Genomic DNA, 22,205 nt, shown 5'->3' on the forward strand with positions numbered 1-22,205 from the left:
CTGTAAATTCAGTGATAATGTATTATATATTCATGCAGACTTATGTGGGGGAGACCACTGTACTAAACTTCTGTCTTCTTTTTCAGCATAGACTACGGTCGAAGAAAAAGAAATGCTTTTAGGATTCAGGTAGAAAAAGGTGAGTCTATTAGTGTTAGAAATGAATCATTAATAACATTACAGAATGGTTTTGGCTCATGGCATTTTTCTTTTTGTTTCAGTATTTAGCATAATTAATAGTGAGAAGGAACTTAAGAATCTAACAGAATTAGAAGATGAACATCTGGCAAAAAGAGCAAGACAAGGTGAAGAGGATAATGAGTAAGGATTTCGGAGTGCAGGGTTTTTTCTATCCAGCACATGAATCCGATCACATTATATTTCTACGCGTAAAACTTTCAGTGGCTCCTCGTTGCCCAGGAGGCGCTGTGTAACACTTGCCTAACCTCTCCAGTCCTTAACTGCAGTTTTCTGTAGCTGGAATGTTCCTTTCTCTTTCACAAGCTCCCACTCAGCATTCGAGAGTCAGCTTTCAGAATGCTGTGTTATTGTCTTTGTCAGGCCTTCCTAGACTGTTTTCTATTTTTTATTTATTTTTATTGATTTCAGGGAGGAAAGAAGAGGGAGAGAGAGATAGAAACATTAATGATGAGAGAGAATCATTGATTGGCTGCCTCCTGCACACCCCCTACTACGGATCGAGCCCGCAACCTGGTCATGTGCCCTTGACCGGAATCGAACCTGGGACCCTTCGGTCTGCAGGCCAGTGCTCTATCCACTGAGCAAAACTGGCTAGGGTCATTTGTTTGTTTTTATATGTTAAAATCCTGAAGTGGTATTTCTGGAGACAGAGATTTATATTTCCAAGCATGTATTTTTTAGTGCATTTGAAGCTGCCCTCCAAGAAAGGTTGCCTTAGTTTATACTCCAACAGCTTTGTGTGAAGAATGCATTTCTCTGCCCCCTTGTAATCCTAGTTACACAATTATTTCATCTTTGCTAGTATTATAGGCAAACATTGATCATATTGTTTTTATTTGTAACCTTTAATAACGTGATTTTTTAACTGTTTCATATTTCTTTGTGAATTTCTTACTTATGGATTTTGTCTTTCATTTGAGAAGTATTTGAATTTTCCTTATGAGTTGTCAGAGTTCTTTGTATAAAATAGCACCTCTTTTCACATGTATTGCAAATGCTTGTCTCATTTTCCCATTTGCCTTTTCTTTTTGTTTATAATGTCTTGATTAGAGAAGTTCTGCATCTTTACCTAGTCAAAGCTACCAACCTTTTCCTGTGTGGTTTAAGCTGTGAATGCTTACATAGACCTCTATCACAGGAGCATATAGCATAATTACCTGTGCTTTTTTCTTGTTCCTTTATGATACTACATTTAACTACTTCATCCACTTGTAATTAATTATACTTGTATGGCATGAGTTCTAGGGCAAAATGATATTTTCCCAAATAATTGGGTAATCTACCTTCTTTATAGTGAAAAGAAACGCACCAAATTACCTTAGTTGAATTTAATGAATAGCAAAGAAATTCATGTCTTAATCATAAAGATGGGTCATAGCATTCATGTAAACCTTTTTACTTGGAAAGCCCTTTTCTTATTTAATTATTTCTATAGAAACAATAAGTAGTAGAGTCTTGTAGTTATTAGATACCAACTCTTGGTTATAAAGAACTGAGACTAAATTCTCAGTTTGTAATTATTAGGATTTATGCTTGTTTTTCTTATCAAATGATATTGAACAACTGTGTGTCTTCATTCTTCCAAGCAGACGTGTAAACGTTCCATCTGGTTACATGGCTTACGGAGTATTCCCTCTCCTGGCATCGGACATTCCTAAATGAGACCCTGGGATCTAGTGGGAATTCACATTTCACTTTTATTTATTGCTCAGCTAATGGAATCCACAATTTATTAAGCATTTACTAGGTATTAAGGACTTTGCAAGCTTTCTTATTTTTTCCCCCTTCTCTTTTTTTTCTTCTTTTGATTTGCAGGTTTCTTTTAATCTTCTAATAATTCAGTGAGATGTCCATTTTGTAGATAAGGAAGCTGAGGCTCAGAGAGATTAAATAGAAGCTAGAAAGTAACTGGTAAACCTGGATTTTGAGTCCAGATTTCTCTGATCCCAAAGCATGTGCTCTGAACCACCATAGTAATATTCTCCTTCAGTGTATTTTCTTGTTTTAGTTAGTAATTTTTTTAGGATGTAAGAGAAAAGCCTTACAATTTCTTTTCCTCTTTTCACTCAGGTATACTGAAAGCTATTCGGATGACGATTCAAATATGGAAGATTACCCAGATCCACAGGTAACATTTAATGGACTTACTTTGAGTCTTTTAAAAATCATGATCAGCCTCCTTAGAGAAAAATCAGTGAGGAATACAATGAGAGACTTTGAACATCTTCACCTGTGAACAATTGAATGCTTCCTGTGTACAGGGTTAGTGAACTCTGGGGTTAACCATCGTGCCCATGTTTGTTTTTATAGCCTATTATAAAAACAGGAAAAGAAGGGAAGAGAAAGGCCATATAAAGGGCAGACATGCACAGAAAGGGGAATTCATAGTAAAAATGAAGAAAAGGATACGTTTTCTGCGAGAGTTTGTATTACCAGTAAATAGACTTGGATTAAAGAGCATGAGAATAATATGTAAAATTATTTGTAACTTATTTTTTCCCATAGTTAATTCAGTATTTAAATTTATTAATAACCATGATGATACTCAGATATATGTGATCTAGTTTTTAATTGATGGGATAGTGGTGACTCTCATTGACTGCCTATCAGCTCATTTTCATACTTGCTTTTTATATTTTTAAAAATTCTTCTTATTTTTTTTTTAATATATTTTTATTGATTTTTCACAGAGAGGAAGGGAGAGAGATAGAGAGAGTTAGAAACATCGATGAGAGAGAAACATCGATCAGCTGCCTCTTGCACATCCCCCACCGGGGATGTGCCCGCAACCCAGGTACATGCCCTTGACTGGAATCGAACCTGGGACCTCTCAGTCCGCAGGCTGACGCTCTATCCACTGAGCCAAACCGGTTTCGGCTTAAAAATTCTTATTTAGTTTTATTTAACTGCCCATTATGAATTGGTACGTTAACTTGGAGTGGCAAAGGGACACACCTTTTTGGATAGTAAATATTTGTGTTGGAATCATCTCATTGCAAACGCCTGTTTTTCTGACTATAACTGTTATGAGAGAAGTTGTTGGAAGCACAAAGTAGAAAACATGTTAATATAGGCCATCAAACCTTCATGAGTACTTTTGAGTAACTTATACTAACATCCTGTTTCTCCCAGTTGGCAAATCACATGAACTCTTCCCTGCTCTCCTTATATCGGAAAGGAAACGCTGATTCTGTTGCCAGTGCTCCCGAGAGGGAGCAGAGAGAGACCAGCGGTTCAGCACCTCCGACGGCTTCCACAGCGGGCTCCGCTCCACTGAGGACCCCTGCCAGAGGCTCTGAAGGAGGATGGTTCATTGACAAAACTCCGGGTGGAAAGAGAGACAGTTTTTTCTCAGACCTATCAGAGGAGACAAGTAATAAGAAGCCATTATCTGAGATAGAGGTATTTTTATATGAAATTTCAGCCCCACGTAGCTAGAGCACATTGCCGTCTTTTCATTGAGGATGATATTAAGCAGACTCTTGTGTTAAATAAAAGACAGAGGAACTTTGAAATAAGTGTGGCATTTCATCACTTCCTGCTGCTGCCATCATTTCCATCCTAGACCACACCTCTATCTACTCTTTCTTGTCGTAACTATGGAAATGACCTTCCAACTGGAGTTTGCGTCCTCTCCTTTTTTTTTTGATATCAGAAAGGAAGGGGGAGAGAGCTAGAAACATCAAGGATGAGAGAGAATCATGGATTGGCTGCCTCCTGCATGCCCCCTACTGGGGGTTGCGCCTGCAACCCGGGCATGTGCCCTGGACCAGAATCGAACATGGGACCTTTCAGTCCACAGGCCGATGCTCTATCCACTGAGCCAAACCGGCTAGGGTGTTTGCATCCACTCTTGTTCTCGCTGTCTGGACACTCCCCAAATGCCTCAAGAGAGAGGGTGCTTGGTGTGTTCTAGAAACAGCGAGTGGCCACTGTGCCAAAGCAAAGCCGGCAGGTGTGGGTGGAGGGCAGTGGATGAGACTAGGGCAGCAGGGCAGCCAAATCACACAGGGCTCTGCTGGCAGCTGCAAGAGCTTTGACTGCAGACTAACGAAGCCACTGGAGGACTTTGAATACAAGATTGACAATGACCTAACTTAACCCATAAGGAAGACATCTCCGTGTGAAGAATAAACTAGGGGAACAAGAGTGGACTTAAACGCCCTGGCTGGTTTGGCTCAGTGGATAGAGCATCGGCCTGTGGACTGAAAGGTCCCATGTTCGATTCTGGTCAAGGGCACAGGCCCAGCTTGCAGGCGTGATCCCCAGTAGGGGGCGTGCAGGAGGCAGCCAATCGATGAAAATTTAGTGCCTGACTTGAGATGTGCTTGCTATAAGCATAAAGTCCACATTGGTCTTTGCAAATTTACTACAAAAACAATATATACAAAAACACCTTGTTAATTTTTCACACTGACACTATATGGAAATGGTAATGCCTTGAATATATTTAATTAAATAAGATAGATTATTAAATTAATATCAACTTTTTTGCTTTTTTAAATGGGGCGCTAGAATATATAAATTTACCTATGTGGCCCGCATTGTATTTCTCTTGGACAGGGCATCTCTAAGTGGTTTCCAAGAACCAAGCCTTTTGGTTTGCCAAAATCTTGCTCCTTTTGAATTAGTAATGGATCTTTTCCAAATCTCTTTGCTTTAATCATCCAGGATTCCAAAGAGTCGTCTCTTCTGGAGAGTAACAAGAAAAGGAAAGGCAGGTTAAAGAGCAGAGGAAGCAAAAGGAAGAAAGAAGACCTTCAGGAAGTCGATGTTGAAATAGAAGCCGTCCTGCAAAAGAAAGGTGCGATGCAGGCCTTGTGGGCGGTGGTGGCCGTGTTTGCTTTGAGGGAGGCATCACGCCTCCAGGCTGATTTGCTTGGGGGACCTTCCAGGCGCAGAGACATTTACTAGGAAATGTGTCAATAGCTCATGGATCTTGTTTACTTAACAGGTATTAAATATAATTCCGAGTTACTACGGAATCACTAATCTTTTCTCTTCCTCCCTTTCGTTTACCAGCTCAAGCCAGACTAGACTTCCAGACCTCCAGCGTGAAGTTTGAAGATGTGGGAGGCAATGACGTGACACTAAAGGTTACTCAGATTCAGAATTTTACTTCCCGTGGGCATTGCTAATCAGTTATGCAAATCAAGTCCACTTCTTTGTCCCTAATAGGAACTGGGTGTAGGAAAGGAGACTGGGAAGGGGAGAAGAGCAAACCTAACTTGTACCCTGCAGGGTATTGAGGGATAAAAGCACGAAAATAGCTTCAACTTTGTCACCACTTTAATTGTAGTGTGCATAAGCCACATGCTTTGTAAGTGCTGTTATTTAAAAGTTGTAATAATAGTGGTTCCTGCTTATGTTTTAGTGTCAGCTCTATTCCAGTTACCCTGCTAGTTATTTTTCAATACATCTGCAAGGTAGACATTAGGAAATGGAAGCTTGGTGATGTTATTGCTGAAGTCATGCAGTCGGTACCAGAGCCGGAAGTCAAGCTCAGGTCTAAATCCAAAGCATATACTCTCCCTCCTATATTTTGCTGCTCCAAAGAATAGGACATTTCATTCCGTGTTGATTCTTTCCCCCTTGGCCTGGGGAAGACATCTCTGCTGTCTCCTCCCTGCTAGGAAGTCTGCAAGATGCTCATACACATGCGTCACCCGGAGGTGTACCAGCACCTGGGCGTCACACCCCCCCGTGGAGTTCTCCTTCACGGACCGCCAGGCTGCGGGAAGACATTACTGGCACATGCAATTGCTGGGGTGAGGTTTGCTGACACTTGGTGGCTTTTGTTATTTTTGTTGTTTGTTTTTACTCTTTGGTTAACTTGAACCAGACTTGGCATGTTCTCAAGAGGACTGATTCCTCATTTTTTTACCTCTTTCATGCTGCTGTTTGTGAGATGCTATTTTTTAAAAAGTCTTTATTGTTGAAAGTATTATGTCTCCTTCCCCCCTCCCCCATTAACCCCTTTGAGGTCCTCCCCCTCATACCTGCCCTGCCCTCCCCCCATACTATTTTTTTATATCTGGCTATTTATATGGCAAGGATTAGGTGGGAAGCAAAATTATATAGCTGTGAACAACACCCCCTTTTTTTTTTTAAACACATTTACATTTTACATTTTAGTTACTTCTCTTTCTCTTTAAGCCAGTGGTTCTAAAGAGCAGTGAAATAAGAAAACTAAAGATGTATTGTTCTTTATAGAACTAAATTTATTCAGGGTAATGGTCTTATACCATTTTTCTAAAATAAATACTTGGCAAAATGAAAAGTTAGCAATCTTATTTTAGTCCCATCAAATTTTTCAGAAACTGTAGTAGATGGTAAAATACAAAATGAGTACTTCAATTTTAAGCACAGGGTGCTATACTGATCACTAATAGATTAGTGCTCTATGAGACTTTATATAGGAGAATTTGATGGATTTGCTTCACTTATTCATTTGTTGGATAAATCTATTATGTGACTGCTATGTGCCTGACATTTGAAATATAGTGATAAGTACAACAAACCCAATTTTATCTTGAAGGGATTTTTCAGTCTAATATGGGAGACAGACATTACGCAGTCTTTCATGCAAATAAATGTCTACATAGTTACAACGGTAATAAATGAGAGACACAAAAAGTGCAGAATGCCGTATGATTGTTGAAACCCAAGTTAAGAGTTTGCAGCAAAGAACATGTGATTGCGGAAATGGAATTTCAAGGTGAATGAGTAGGATGTAGGCAGGCTTGTCACCATCTGTCGGGTGGGAAGTGGTAGTTTCCTTCCTCTGCTTAAAGAGCCTGCCCTCTGACTAGTAACTGGCTACTTGTCTGGACTCAGGATAGAGCAATGCTAGTAGAGTGTGAGGGGCAACTGTGTCACCACCCCTGCTATTTCCTCTTCAAAAGATAAATTTGTTTTGGTTCAGTTCTAAGTGGGGGAAAATCTCTCTCTTGATATTCCAGACCCTTTATTCAGAGATGATAACAGAGTTTTATAGTGACGTCTGTAAAGTAAAAACAAGTTATCTTGTCATTGTGTTTGAATAAAATCATAGATTTTAAAGTTTTCTATCGGACCAACACAAAAAGATATTTCTCAGGAAATTCGTCATTTTAAAATGTCATTATGAGAGAGGGACTGACTACGGACAAAGTAGGGAAGTGAAAATTCAAAAATTGATCATTCTTTTATGCATCTGTGCACAGGAACTTGACCTTCCAATTCTCAAAGTAGCTGCTACAGAGATTGTGTCTGGAGTATCTGGAGAATCTGAACAGAAGCTGAGAGAACTGTTTGAACAAGCGGTGGTGAGTCAGCTAATGAGTAATGTCACGTGGTCACAATGTATAAGGCTACACTGAAAACCCTGTTTTCTCCAGTGCCAGTATTTGTTACCCATTCACTTTTTTAAATATATTCTTATTGATTTCAGAGAGGAAGGGAGAGGGAGAGGGAGAGAGAGAGAGAGAGAGAGAGAGAGAGAGAGAGAGAGAGAGAGAAACTTCAATGATGAGAGAGAATCATTGATGGCTGCATCCTGCACGCCCCCCACTGGTAATCAAGTCCAAAACCCGGGCATGTGCCCACCAGAATCAAACCTGGGACCCTTCAGGCTGAAGGCTGATGCTCTATCCACTGAGCCAATCCATCTAGGGCCCACTGGCCATTTTTTTGTAAACATAATTTTTGCTACTCATGATGGCAGAATCTTTACACTTGATCTTAGCCAAAGGCTGAGAAATGATGATGTAAATATTTAAAGTAGATTTACTGATACGGACCATGGGATAAAATAATCTGTTGATTCTGAAACCAAAGATAAATTGGTGTATGTTGAAAAGAGATTATCCTTGTGATAATTTTACTTTCACTTTTCACAATACAGGATTGCCAAACACCTTTTAAGCAATGTGAAAAATTTTAACAGAATGATCGCATTATAAAAGCAACCATAGAAATACCAGCATAAACTCTTCTGTGGTTGCACAATTGAAGCTGTGAAAATAAAGTTTTGTCACGGGAGAAATTACAGCTTGGACTGTATCCTGGTTGGAATTCATGTCATTAAATTTGTATGCTTAAGAACTTCTTAGAAAGATGACATTTGAGTCCAGTTAAAGTTTTCTCTTCCATACAGTGTCCTCGTTAATTGTCTGTACTTTCAGGTCTGAAGCATAGGTTCAATCCTTGTGCCACCCCTTAGTAATTGTGGAATCTCAGACAAGATATTTAACTTCTCTAACCTTGAGCTTCCTTACTAGTAAACTAGGTTAATAGTACTACTCACATCTCATGTGTTGTTGAAAGCAGCGGATGAGAGGATTCTTCTAAAACCTTTCATGTGGTGTCTGAGACCTGTGGTCTCTGGAACTTCTCATGCAGCTGGCTCACGTGTCCAGTAGTCTAAGTGCTTCTCTGTGAACAGTGTCATCGGGGGCTGGGAGGAGAACCAGCCAGTGAGGGGCCAAATCTCTCCTCTTTTAAATTGTGTGGTTTTGAGTCTTAGCCAGGCTCAGAGTCTGACTCAGCATAATCAGTGTCACTCCCACCCACTGAGTAACTCAGAGTGAGCTGTGCTTTAGCTTATATAAGTTTTTATTTTAACTGATCCCTATCTATTTGTCTTTGTTTTTATTGGGGTAGATATGTTTACCTTACCATTTTAAACATTTTGGAGTGTACACTTCTGTGGCATGAAGTACACTCACATTGCTCTGTAACCATCACCCTCCTCCATCTTCAGAAGTTTTCATCTTTCCAAACTGAAGCTCTACCCATTAAACCCTCGAACTCCCCATTTCCCCCTCCTTCCAGCACCTGACAACCGCCATTCTACTTCTGTCGCTACCAGTTTGACTACTCCAGGTAGTCGGTTGCTTATATTACATCCTAACTTATTCTACCTTAGCTCTTACCTAGTTTATATTTTTTAAAATGCTCATTCTCCACACTGATGCCTGGGAGCTTGGCCACCCTTCCTGATTCAGTGTCATCTTCAAAGTCAGCCGCTCACAGTTTCCGTGGGGGATGATGCTAAGTTCTGGAGATGGTTGGATGGCTGCTCAGGGCATGAACATATTCAATGCCATTAACTGTGCCCTAAAAATGGTTACGATAGTAATTTTATGGATATTTTACCACATAAAAACAAATAAAAAATAAGCTTTTAGTCTTCTGAAATGGCACTTATAGCAGATTCTAGGGAAAGGCTTAGATATTTTTACATCGGCAGGAACACATATAACATTTGTAAGTTTAGGTTTTTTTATTTAAAGCTTATAAACTTGTAATTTGTATATTGTAGCATAGCAAACATGCCTAATTTACAAAAGAACTGTGGTCGATTTAGCATCACAAAACATGGATTGATGAGAAGACTTTAAATTTGTTCTCTTACATGGAGTCTCTTTTAAGCATCTTGATTCTCTTAAGTCAGATAAGTCATGCACTGTGACTGCCTTCTTTAAGGTTACTGTTTTGGTGAATGATACTTGAACATGAAGATTTTTAAAACTGTATAGTTAATGATGCTGCAGTATAGGAAATATATTTATGATTGTCTTTTGTAATATTCTTGTTTCTAGTCAAATGCTCCCTGTATTCTTTTTATTGATGAAATTGATGCCATTACCCCCAAAAGAGAAGTTGCTTCAAAAGATATGGAACGAAGAATTGTAGCCCAGCTCCTAACCTGCATGGATGGTCAGTTTAAAATGATGAATTCGCTTTGAGAGAATAAATTGTCTTTGTTTTTAATAGTGTAAGTAATATGTGAGGATATAAAACCTTCAAATAGAATAAAACTCAAAGTAAAAAACAGAAATCTTTTTTCCCCCCATAAAAAATTACATCATTAATATTTCAGATTTTGGAGTGTAACTTACAGTTATTTTTAATGAGTTTACACAAATGTATAAATACACTAACACCGTGGTCGGCAAACTGCGGCTCACGAGCCACATGAGGCTCTTGGGCCCCTTGAGTGTGGCTCTTCCTAAGCCTTAGGAGTACCCTAATTAAGTTAATAACAATGTACCTACCTATATAGTTTAAGTTTAAAAAATTTGGCTCTCAAAAAAAATTTCAATCGTTGTACTGTTGATATTTGGCTCTGTTGACTAATGAGTTTGCCGACCACTCCACTAACATATTGTTTTGCTTTTTACAATATTGTGATTGCACCATACACATTGTTCTGTAATTTGCTATTTGTATCTTAAACGTGTCTTGGGAATGTTACCATTTCAGTGCAATTATATATATATTTTTTAATCCTCACCCAAGGATATGCTTTTATTGGTAAAAATCAGTTGAGAGAAATAATACTTAAGAAAGACACACTAGGCCCTGTATTCTGTCTGTGCCTAAACATTTAGCTGTGGATTAAGCCAGAGCAACTGAAGGCTGTATTGTGTCCCCCCATCTCAGACTAATGCCGTGAGTCTATTTGGAGACATGTACCCCTCTGTCTTGCCCAGACTCCCTGTTGTTGGGCTGCTCACCTTGTGCTTCCGCTCACACCTTTCCTCCCATGTAGGATTTCATTAGCGTAACGCTGCTTATCAGTATCCTGCCCTGCGAGAATGGAATGTTCCTCGTCCATCCACTCTCCATTATTCCTCAGCCATCATGTCACTGGGGTGCCTTTTTAAAAATATATTTTTATTGATTTCGGAGAGGAAGGGAGAGGGAAAGAGAGAGATAGAAACATCAATGATGAGAATCATGGATCGGCTGCCTCCTGCACGCCCCCAACTGGGGATCGAGCCCGCAACCCGGGCACGTGCCCTTGACCAGAATCGAACCTGGGACCCTTCAGCCTGCCGTCTGATGCTCTCCCCACTGAGCCAAACCAGCCAGGGCTGTGGTGCTTTGTTTGTACCTGTTGTTATGCTTCACAAAACCTGTCTATGTTTCTCAATAGATTGTGAGCTGCTTGAGGACCATTTGTATTTATCTTCCTCACATATCAGGCATTTAGTAAATGATATATATATATATATATGTATATATGTATATATGTATATATGTATATATGTATATGTATATATATTGATAGATAGACAGATATTGCTGTTAAAATGTGTAATACTTTCTCTCTAACCACTTAAATGACTTGTGTAAGCATTATTGTCCTCATTGTCAAGTATCTTGTTCACCACTCACCCTGTGTCTGCTTCTTATTAGATCTGAATAATGTGGCTGCTACAGCTCAGGTCCTAGTCATTGGAGCTACTAACCGGCCAGACTCGTTGGACCCTGCTTTGAGACGCGCAGGAAGGTTCGACCAGGAAATTTGCCTCGGTATCCCCGATGAAGCATCCAGGGAAAGGTATGCTCTTAGAGAATGCACAAGTGTGCCACTGTGTCATCTGAATGAATGCTTTGAAATGGAGGGGTGAGAAGCATGTCGCCTTGTTTCCTCGCTCTCTCTCTCTCTCTCTCTCTCTCTCCAGTTAAATTGGTTTGGAAAGGGAAGAAGCCCACATTAAATGAATGCTTTAAGAAAATAATTTGCTCATCAATAGGGTAATTGTTTCAGACTTTTTTCAGCAGTAATAATGGACGTACATACCTATATACTCATTTGTCCATTATTAACAGTGGCTTGCATTTTTACTTTGGCTGGTCAGCTTAGGGCAGTGTCTAGAGCAGTGATGGCGAACCTATGACACGCGTGTCAGAGGTGACACGCGAACTCATTTTTTTGGTTCATTTTTGTTAAATGGCATTTAAAATTATAAAATAAATATCAAAAATATGAGTCTTTGTTATACTATGGTTGCAAATATCAAAAAAATTTCTATATGTGACACGGCACCAGAGTTAAGTTAGGGTTTTTCAAAATGCTGACACACTGAGCTCAAAAGGTTCGCCATCACTGGTCTAGAGTATGGAATAGAGCAGTGTTCACTGGCCACATGTGGGTTCAATCTGAGTACCATACCTTAACCTGTTGCACTAACCGGCCTAAGAGCAGAGGTTCTGGGAAAAAGAATGAAATGGCTACCAGCGAGTTGAAACCTGGGTTTTGTTACAGACCAGCCCTTCCTAGTCATTGGTGTTGAATGTCAGCAGAGCAAAGACATGCCCACCGGATGACTAAAAATACCTCAGGGGCTCTCTTTAGGAGTAGAAATCTAGTAAAGAAATGTTTTGAAATACTGTATTTCAAATAAATATATTCAGTGACTGGTTTTTACTGGTAGGTTAGGAATCTGAATTTTTCCTCTGTCTTTTCTACAGGATACTTCAAACGCTGTGCAGAAAGCTGAGACTTCCGGAAACGTTCCATTTTCGCCACTTAGCGCACCTCACGCCCGGCTTCGTTGGTGCAGACCTGATGGCGCTCTGCCGGGAGGCAGCCATGTGTGCCGTCAGCCGGGTCTTAATGCGGCTGCAGGATGCACAGAAGGAAGAGCCTGAGACGGAAGGTTTTCCACGCGAAGGAGGCCAGGGAGAAAGGACGGGAACCGAGCCCACTTACACCACACGGGTGGGTTCTAGCCAGGTACCTACACTGCCCTTCAAATGTTCTTCATTTGTGTGACCTCCCCCGCAAGCGTCGTCGTCATTGAGGGTTATGATTTTCTGTTGTCTTGGCATTTTATCTTTAGAATAATTAGAAGTTATGCCCAGAATGTCTGTAATTTCAAAATTACAAGTTGGTTGGTTGGTGTTTTTTTTGTTTTGTTTATCCTGAATAAATTCATTTTACAATAATGATTATGACATTCTGGAGCAGGGGTTGGCAGGCTATGGGCCTTCAGCCTACCAGCTGTTTTTGTAAATGAACGTTGTTATTGGAACACAGCGGTGGTCATTTATTTACATGTTGTCTGTTTCCGCTCTCACCTTTCACAGCAGACTGTACACAGGAGTCCTGCAGCAGAGACCCGTGCTCTCTAGCCCAGGGGTCCTCAAACTACGGCCCGCGGGCCACATGCAAATACAAATACTGTATTTGTTCCCGTTTTGTTTTTTTACTCCAAAATAAGATATGTGCAGTGTGCATAGGAATTTGTTCATAGTTTTTTTTTTTAATTATAGTCCGGCCCTCCAACGGTCTGAGGGACAGTGAACTGGCCCCCTGTTTAAAAAGTTTGAGGACCCCTGCTCCGGCCCTTCATGGAAGTGTGCTGACTCCTCTTAGAGCATTGGGCACTCAGTTCTACTTCCTGGTTACCTTCCTGGTTAGGCGGACTAGGAAGTGCTGGCACAACCATACTTCATCTCTAGCTGCAGGTGGTTCTGGGTGACAGTCCTATGAATGTGAGAGGGGCATTGATCAGTCTAGGTCACTGGTAAAATTTTGGGTTTTGTAAATCACGAAACCTCAAAATAACATTTTTACAGCATTTGAAGGTTTGCACAGGGGGTGTCTATGTATGATATAATTTGATCCATGTAACTTTGCCAAGTAAATATCATTACTTTCCTCATTTTATAATCAGAGAAACTAAGGTTAAGAGAGTGTGACTTGCCTAAGGCCCTACTCCCTCTACTTTCCAGAACAGGAGCTTAGATCTACTAGTAGGTCTTTGGTTTTTCCAATTACCTTTTTCTTACTCATTTGGAACCACAATTTTATCTGTTAAAAATATAAATGTATCCCTTTTATAATGTTGCATATAGGTTAGGATTTTATAAATTGAATTATTCAGAGTTACTCTTTATACTTGTCCTTTCATTTTCTTCACAAGACAAGAAATCTGCCTTTGAAGTTCAAGACTGAAATTTTACTGCCATCAGAGTAACTTTGTTTTAATTTCACCAGAATTCAGCTGCTCTTAAATATTTATAAATGAAAAATGGAAATAACATGGTTATTGAAATGAATCTGTGCCAGCTGCTTATATTTGCTGTACCTAGCTGTAGTATAGGATGCAAAAGTCATTCTTCTGTATTTGAGTATAATTGGTGTTCCTTTCCTTGCCCAAATTAAATTACCTATTTAGAATAAAATTAACTTCTTGTGTCAGTGGAGGTGATTATTAAAATGCTTAGAAGTTTACTGTAGCTTGCAGAAATATTACAGAAATAATTTTTAAAAGCACAAAAAGTAATGTTTCAACAAACTTGGTGATTTTTCTTCTCTTCTCCCAATTGCTCCCGCTAAGGATGAACTGCAGAGCCTGCTGAGGTTGCTAAGAAACCAGGATCCCCTCTCGGAGGAGCAGCTGCAAGGACTGTGCATTGAGTTGAATGACTTCATTGTCGCTCTGTCCTCAGTCCAGCCCTCTGCCAAAAGGGAAGGCTTTGTCACGGTCCCCAACGTGACATGGGCAGATGTTGGCGCCCTGGAAGACATTCGAGAGGAGCTCACCATGGCAATATTGGTAGGTGGTCTGTGGCTAAATGCCGCTGGCACGTGTGATGGGTACATGACCACACGTGTGTACTAGGTTGTACATGTTCTCTGGTAGAACATTAAGCCCCCAATGATGGTTTTTCATTTGTCTGAGATCTTTTTTAGACTTACTCTGTTGGTTGTGCATGAATTCTGTGAGAGTAAGTAAAAATGAAAGCTTAGGTTTCAACCAAGACCAAATGGTTGGAGAAAGACTTTCTGAACTTAGTCAAGCTCACGAGGGTCACAGCAGTTTAATGCCCATGAAACTTAGGATTTTTCTTTACTCTTTTTCACGCTGCTGATCATTTCGGGGTTCATGAATGAAGTGTGATCTCTGCAGAGATGTGTAACTATTGAGAGAGAAAATGCACGGAGGTTACAGCGAACAGGTGGTTCTGGCTTTTGACTGCAGAGCACTGCTGCTTTTGGTTTCTTAAAGGAGGACATTGCCTATAATTCTTATAGCCTGGAAATTGAGATAATTTTTTTAGAAACTTTTATGTTCAAAATGTTTTCAGAGCTTACATTTTAAGTATGGATTCCGCTGAGCAGGGACTTTTGTGTTTCCCACCGTATACCGCATGCCTGGAGCAGGTGAGCACCTGGTCCCAGGCACTGTTCGTCCCTTCGGGCCTCATGATCAGTGCTGAAAGGGGGCCTCTGGAGAGCACGTGACACGCAGTATAAAAGGACGCTTGTAACGGATCACTGCGGTTCTACTTCCAGGCACCAGTACGTAACCCAGATCAGTTCCAAGCTCTCGGGTTGGTGACTCCGGCCGGAGTCCTCCTCGCCGGTCCTCCCGGCTGTGGGAAAACGCTGCTGGCGAAGGTATGGTATATTACTAAATGCCCTTTCTTAATGCTTCTAGTACCTTTCCAAGGCATTGCTGTCAAGAAGTTCGAGAACAGAGGAGGGGGTGAGAACATCACAGTCTTGGTCTGCACCTTGTACAACAGTTTTAGGAAAACATGGCCAGAAAGAAGGCCCTGCCTGCTAAACTGTGAACCCACCAGGTGGCAGCCATCCCCTGCCTGGGTGCCTTACAGTGTTTGTTTTTAATCTTGCCTGACAGTGAGTGCGAGATTCGTGATGCTGCCCATGAAAAATTCAGTTATGTCCACTATATTTCATTTGGAAGCCAAAGAAGATTTCTGATTATTTCAGGAACTATTGGGTGTTTTGATGGGTTAAATCTTAGGTACCTGGCATTTAGACGTTGAAAACCTAATGTGAATGAGTCAGACTTCATTAGATGTGTATCCTGACTCTCCCTTGCTTAATGAGTTGAGAGATAGGAGACTTATGAAATTGGCAGCAGGGAAGACAAAGATTGAGAGAGAGGATAATCTTCATGTTGAGCAATTTTTGGTGGCAGAGCATGCATGCATTCATGATTCAGCAGGTATTTATTGAGCTACTGACTTTGCCAGAAATTGTTCCAGGTGCTAGGGATAAACTAGTGAACCTGTGCTAATAGAATTTATTGTCTGTTTGGAAGGGGCAGGCAGTAAACAAAAACAAAATTACAGATTCAGCTAAGTTATAAAAGAAATAAACAGATTGTTATGATGGATTGATTGGGAGATGGCTATTGTAGGTATGGTATTCAAGAGATGGTGATATTTTTTTCTTCTTCATTGATTTCAGAGAGGAAGGGAAAGAGAAATAGAAACATCAATGATGAGAGAGAATCATTGATCTGCTGCCTCCTGCATGCCCCCCACTGGTGATCAAGCCTACAATCCAGGCATGAGCCCTTGACCTTAATCGAACCCAGAACCCTTCAGTCCGCAGGCCGGCGCTCTGTCCACTGAGCCAAACCAGCTAGGGCAAGGGATGGTGATATTTAAGAGTCCTGAAGAAGCCCTAACTGGTTTGGCTCAGTGGACAGCCTATGGCCTGAAGAGTCCCAGGTTCAATTCCTGTTAAGGTCCTGTGCTGGGTTGCGGGCTCGATCCCCAATAGGGGGCGAGTGGGAGGCAGCCAATCAATGACTCTCATCATTGATGTTTCAACCTCTCTCTCCCTCTCCTTTTCTCTCTGAAATCAATTTTTTAAAAAAGTATTAAAAAAAATAGTCCATTAATACTGACCCTTAGTAGAGGCTTAAATTGATTTTTTTACATTTTGGTTAATGAATGAATGATTGCTTTCATTGGGCAGGGTATTTCTTGATACAGAGATGACGATCTTTCATTAGAATTCCAAGCTAGGGCTACACATGTATAACATTTACATAAATATTTTGTGTCCCTTTCCTCTGAATTCTAGTCTTCATGATTCTTAGAAAGTTTTAGGTTGACATTTCTTTTTATTCATTTCTCTTTTTCCCATAAGTCTCCTCTCCTTCTAATTAGAAAGAGGCAACTATAAAAGTGGGAAAATAGAGTATACGCCACAAGAAATCCCCATGTTATCATAAATGATTGTTATTATTCTATTGTATATTTGTCTTACTTGTATCTCTTTGTTTCCTTTTACTAGGCTGTTGCAAATGAGTCTGGACTAAATTTTATATCTGTCAAGGGCCCAGAATTACTAAATATGGTAAGTTGTGTCATTAGCCATTGTTTAGATAAGGAAGGTAATGATCTTTTAAATTACAGGGTAGAATGTCTTCATATTTTTGAAACAATTGTCAAATTTTGGTGAAATCACCTCTAGGAATGAAGAATTGGAACCTTCCTCTGCTGTACGTAGTATATGTACTTTCTTAATTAAGTCTGGTAACTTCTGAGTCTCAGTTTGCTCACCTGCAAAATGGAAATAATTATAATAATTAACATTTTAAAGTGTTTACTCTGTACCATACATTTTTAAAGCACTTGACATACATTATTCTTCAACAACCCTGTGAGATACAAATTCTTGTTTCCTCTGATTCACAGATGAGGAAACTTAAGTTTAGGGGGTGGAGGAGGAGAAAGGAGGGCTAAATCGTGAGGGAAGGAGACTTGACTTGGGGTGGTAAACACAATGCAATATACAGATGATGCACTGTAGAACTGTGTACCTGAAGCCTATATAATTTTATTAACCAGTGTCACCCCCAATATATTCAGGTAAAAAAAAGAAACTTAAGTTTGGGGGCTTTATAATGTGGTCAGAGTCTGCCAGCAGGGAGTAGTAAAGCTAAGGTTTGAATCTGGGTTGTCTGACTCCTGGGTCTGCTTTCCTTGTCCTAGTGTTGTGTGCTCAAATGAGTTAAGTATTAATAAATAAAAGTACTCTGGGGGAAAGAAAGCACTAAAGTGATATATAATAATTTCTTTCAGCACTTAAGCAATTTATATCTCAAATTTAAGAGACTGAATTTATTTCCTATCCATTCTGTAACATTTAAACAGACACAATGAGAATGGTATCATTTGTTTTAAAAGGCTTTTTAGTCCTGGCAGGTATGGCTCAGTTGATTGAGCGTTGTCCCATGTACGAAGAAGTCACCAGTTTAATCCCTGGTGAGGTCACATGCCTGGGTTGCTGGCTCGATCCCCAGTAGGGGGCATGCAGGAGGCAGCAGATTGATGTTTCTCATATTGATGTTTCTTCAGCCTTGTCAGTGCAACCAAGCATTGTAAAAGAACTGACAGTACGACTTTGGACTTGGTACTCAGAAGGTCATTATTAACCTCAGGGGTAATATTTTCAGTGTTTTAGAAAGCCAGGTTATGACTGAAAACTGAATGGCAAATGAGGAATTAGAGATAAGTATAGGATCCTTATTTGAAGTATTTCTTAAAGGCCAAGATAGGGGTTTTTCTTTTGTTTGCTTATTTCTAATCATTGTTGTCTTTGTTAAGATTGATTTTAATCTGTCCTTTGGACTAGGTTTACCTCCCCCTAAATTAAATTTCCTTTTACATAGTCATTTTGGTTTGCTATATCTGAAGTCCTTTGCCAGCTATATTGATTATTCTTTTCCATCCCCATTTGAAACTTTATTGAACTTTGTCTCTCCCAACCCACTGATACCTTTTCTTTTTCTTTTCTTTTCTTTTTTTTTTTTTTACTGATTTCAGAGAGGGAGAGGGAGAGAGAGATAGAAACATTAATGATGAGAGAGAATCATTGATTGGTTGCCTCCTGTACTCCCTCAACTGGGGATCGAGGCCGCAACCCAGGCATGTACCCTTGACCAGAATTGAACCCAGGACCCTTTACTCCGCAGGCCGGCGCTCTATCCACTGAACAAAGCCAGATAGGGCCTGATACCTTTTCTTTAAAAATATCTACTAAATATTTTGGTTTAGTTACCCAAATAAAATTTTTGCTAAATTAGATTTTTCAGGGAACTAAATTGTTCTACTGCATTTGTATACTGCACAGGATATTATGATCAGAGAAAAATTTGAAACGGTCATGACTTCCACTTTCCAGTACTTTACGATATGATACAATGAACATGGAAGAGCTCACAGTTACAATAGTATAAAATGCTCTAAGAGCAAAGAAGGGAGTAATGGGTGTCTTTTCAAATGCAAGAACTATTTGGTGGTAGGTTGGGAAAGCAGCTCAAGTAAGGGAAGCAAAATGAGCTAAAGTACAAAGAAAAGTCCAGGATACATGTGAGGGGAAGACAGCTCTATTCAAATGAGAAAACAGATACTTTAATCACTGTCATCTGTGATGCAGTCTATTCCTAAATTACTTTATTATGACCATATAGTCATAAAATAACATCAGAGATACTTTATGGTAGGAGATTGTTGGCATCAGATTCTGTTTTACCTAGCAGTTTTATTACAACAAAACTGCTTTTCTTAAACTAGTTTGAAATTTTATAAGAACAATTTCTTATGTCTAGCTAAAAGGGAAACCATATTCTTACATGTAACTTTTTATTTTAATTGTCCTAATGTTATATATAGCTGCTAGTGAGTTGCTGTTATTTCTTGACTGATCTTAATATTTTGTAGTTTGATTTTGATTTTTACATACATTATGCCATATAACAGCTGTTAAATTCCCAGCTGGCTCAGTTTACCTCTTCTGATGCTTTATGACAAAATAGCTCTTCCTTGAGCAAGATGATGTACAAATGACAGTAGAACAGTAAATTGTCTTGTTTGCATTTAAAATACTCTTTGAATTAATGAGAATTATTGCCGGGTATTTTATATGCATAAAACTTAGGAGGTCACTTCTAAAATAGAATTGTGAGATTTTGTTGATCTAGAGAAGACCTTACATTGCATTTAGACTTCATTTTATAAATGAGGACATTTATAAGCTTAAATAATAGCTAATTTTATTAAATTGAACCACATACAACTGACTATTCTTATAGGTCAGAAATGGGCAAATACCAGTAGTTGCCTATGACGCAACCTAATACTTGTTTGGACTCTGCCGTACAAATGTCATTTAAAACTGGTTTTACTATAATTTGGCTTGAACCCCTAAGTTGAACTGTCTCTCCATTTATCTCCTGTCTGTCTGTTCAGTACGTCGGTGAAAGCGAGCGTGCTGTGCGGCAGGTTTTTCAGCGAGCCAAGAACTCAGCGCCCTGTGTGATCTTCTTTGATGAAGTGGATGCCTTATGCCCTCGAAGATCAGACCGAGAGGTAGCTGTCATCGAGTCGCCCTTTACAGATCTCTTTTTGAGCACCACAGACCTTTTTAAATAAGTTTTTATAAAGTTCTAGGAGTTCTTGTAAAGTCATTCCTCGAGAACATTGGGACTCTTTTTGCGAAGTAACCTAGTAATTTGAAATCAGGACTGAGGGATAACAGTTGCATTTTTATTAACCTCTGTATCCTGTTACTGTTTTAGTATGTTAGTTTGGTTACACATACCGGATTCACACAAATGAGTAGCTGGGACTGGAAATGAGACTGATTTTGAACAGTCTGCCTTGTAATCTTAAGATTCTCCAGTTTAAATGAGTTCTTGAGGCAGGAGAAAATGTAACTTAAGACACGCACTCACAATAGGGCCAGGTAATGTGCACTGACTCAGCACCATTACACTCTGGGGAAGATAAAACTTGGTCGGCATTGACTGCCACTTGCATTGCTATGCTGAGTCATAGTTCTTGGAAATTTCAGTACCGAGAGTGCCTGGAAACAGCTGTTATCAGGAAGATTGCTATGTAAGAATTGGAAGCATAGAGATCACATGTTTTTGTGGTTTCTTTTCGCATAATTATTCTGTATATGTTCTCGTAGGTAGTGAAACATTTATTCAGTGGCTCATTTTACTCAAGAATCCCCAGAAACATTAAAGAGTTGAAAAAACAAAACTTGACGACTATAAATGTGATTCATAGCAAAGCAATGTTGTTTCCTCATCCAGTAGTCATCAGTGGCATCGCAGCATATGCTTATTGCAGCCTCGTCCGATAGTGATGTCAGTGGCCCGGGCAGAGGTCCTTCCTGTTGCCTGCCAGCTGTCATCCAGAGGCAAACACTACACTTCTCTCCCGCTGATTTGTCTCCGTTGACCAACCCCCAGAACTTTTCTCTCGGGTGTTGCCCTGAGGTAGCTGCACGTGTGCTGGATACTTCAAGGAAAAGAGAAAAAGACCCAGTGTCCTAGATGAGGCATCTGATATCCCAGGAAATCTGGTCTGGCATTCAAAAGTTCAGTCTAGATTTGTCCAAAAGGAAATTTGTTGTGGCTCTTAGATCCTTGAATAACTAAGAGGCATAGACTTTGGAGTCAGATAAATCTGAGTTTGAGTTTCATTTCTGCCCTTATCTTGCTGTGAGACCATGGACAAATAACATCCTCTCATTCACAACTTCCTATCGAAACTGTGGATAAAATAAGAGGATTGCCCAGCTGGTGTGGTTCAGTGGTTGAGCGTCAACATACGAAACAGGATGTCACAGTTCGATTCCTCGTCAGGGCACATGCCAGGTTGCAGGCTCGAATCTTGGTAGGGTCTTGCATAAGGCAGCCGATCAGTGATGATTCTCATCATTAATATTTTTCTCTCTCTCCCTTCCTCTCTGAAATCAATACAAATATATCTTTTTTAAAAAGGTTTGCTGGGGAACCATGGGAACGAGAACATGTTTTGTCCAGTGCTTGTACAGTAACTAGTCGGGAAATGATCATTGTTATCTCTTGACAAACATTCAAATGAGCAAGTGTATTATTTTATAAGGCGAAATAAAATTGGTGATGGATTTTTCTTTTTACTGGGGGCTGATGGAGCTATGTTTGTTTCTTTTTAGACGGGGGCAAGCGTCCGAGTGGTGAATCAGCTCCTCACAGAGATGGATGGTCTGGAAACGCGTCAGCAGGTTTTCATCATGGCAGCCACTAACAGGCCAGGTAAGGCAAAGCATTCAAAACATACAGTTTACATACATCCCGGTCAAGGAATAACGAAGAGGGTTCATAAGTTGAAAAAAGCCTTAGAAAGCTTTTATGTAAGCTATAGAGAAAACATAGTATTGCCTGGATTTCATGAGTTTTTGTTTTGTTTTGTTTTCTGTGTTGCTGCTCAGAAAGTTCTCTTGTTGGCAGAGAACACGTGTAACATACACTTCTCTTTTTTTGGTGTAACTTGCACTTTTGACCACAGAAACAGGAATCTGAATTTGTGTCCTATGGTTTCTCTCAAGCTGATAGGAAGCAGCAATGAGACTCTTTTCTTTGTATCTGAAGGTTGAAGATAGGTTTTAAGATTTTATACTG

The 22,205-nt window shown here is 39.8% G+C and overlaps 1 protein-coding gene across 3 annotated transcripts in view; it reads left to right on the forward strand.

Moving 5' to 3' along the window:
- Positions 1-22,205, forward strand: part of NVL (nuclear VCP like) — a 46,215-nt gene that overhangs the window by 4,970 nt on the left and 19,040 nt on the right. The window contains exons 3-18 of one of the 3 annotated variants that reach the window (XM_059677772.1): positions 87-139; positions 222-321; positions 2,272-2,329; positions 3,334-3,603; positions 4,873-5,005; positions 5,224-5,297; positions 5,835-5,969; positions 7,407-7,508; positions 9,786-9,903; positions 11,389-11,533; positions 12,448-12,712; positions 14,322-14,540; positions 15,281-15,385; positions 17,042-17,104; positions 20,002-20,121; positions 21,740-21,839. In XM_059677772.1, the coding sequence (XP_059533755.1) occupies positions 87-139; positions 222-321; positions 2,272-2,329; positions 3,334-3,603; positions 4,873-5,005; positions 5,224-5,297; positions 5,835-5,969; positions 7,407-7,508; positions 9,786-9,903; positions 11,389-11,533; positions 12,448-12,712; positions 14,322-14,540; positions 15,281-15,385; positions 17,042-17,104; positions 20,002-20,121; positions 21,740-21,839 (2,060 nt within the window). Of the gene's footprint in view, positions 1-85; positions 140-221; positions 322-1,790; positions 1,949-2,271; positions 2,330-3,333; positions 3,604-4,872; positions 5,006-5,223; positions 5,298-5,834; positions 5,970-7,406; positions 7,509-9,785; positions 9,904-11,388; positions 11,534-12,447; positions 12,713-14,321; positions 14,541-15,280; positions 15,386-17,041; positions 17,105-20,001; positions 20,122-21,739; positions 21,840-22,205 lie in introns of those variants that run through there. The other 2 variants (XM_059677773.1, XM_059677774.1) reach the window with 2 other exon arrangements.

This window comes from Myotis daubentonii, chromosome 20 (genome assembly GCF_963259705.1).
Source record: "Myotis daubentonii chromosome 20, mMyoDau2.1, whole genome shotgun sequence".
Taxonomy (NCBI): domain Eukaryota; kingdom Metazoa; phylum Chordata; class Mammalia; order Chiroptera; family Vespertilionidae; genus Myotis; species Myotis daubentonii.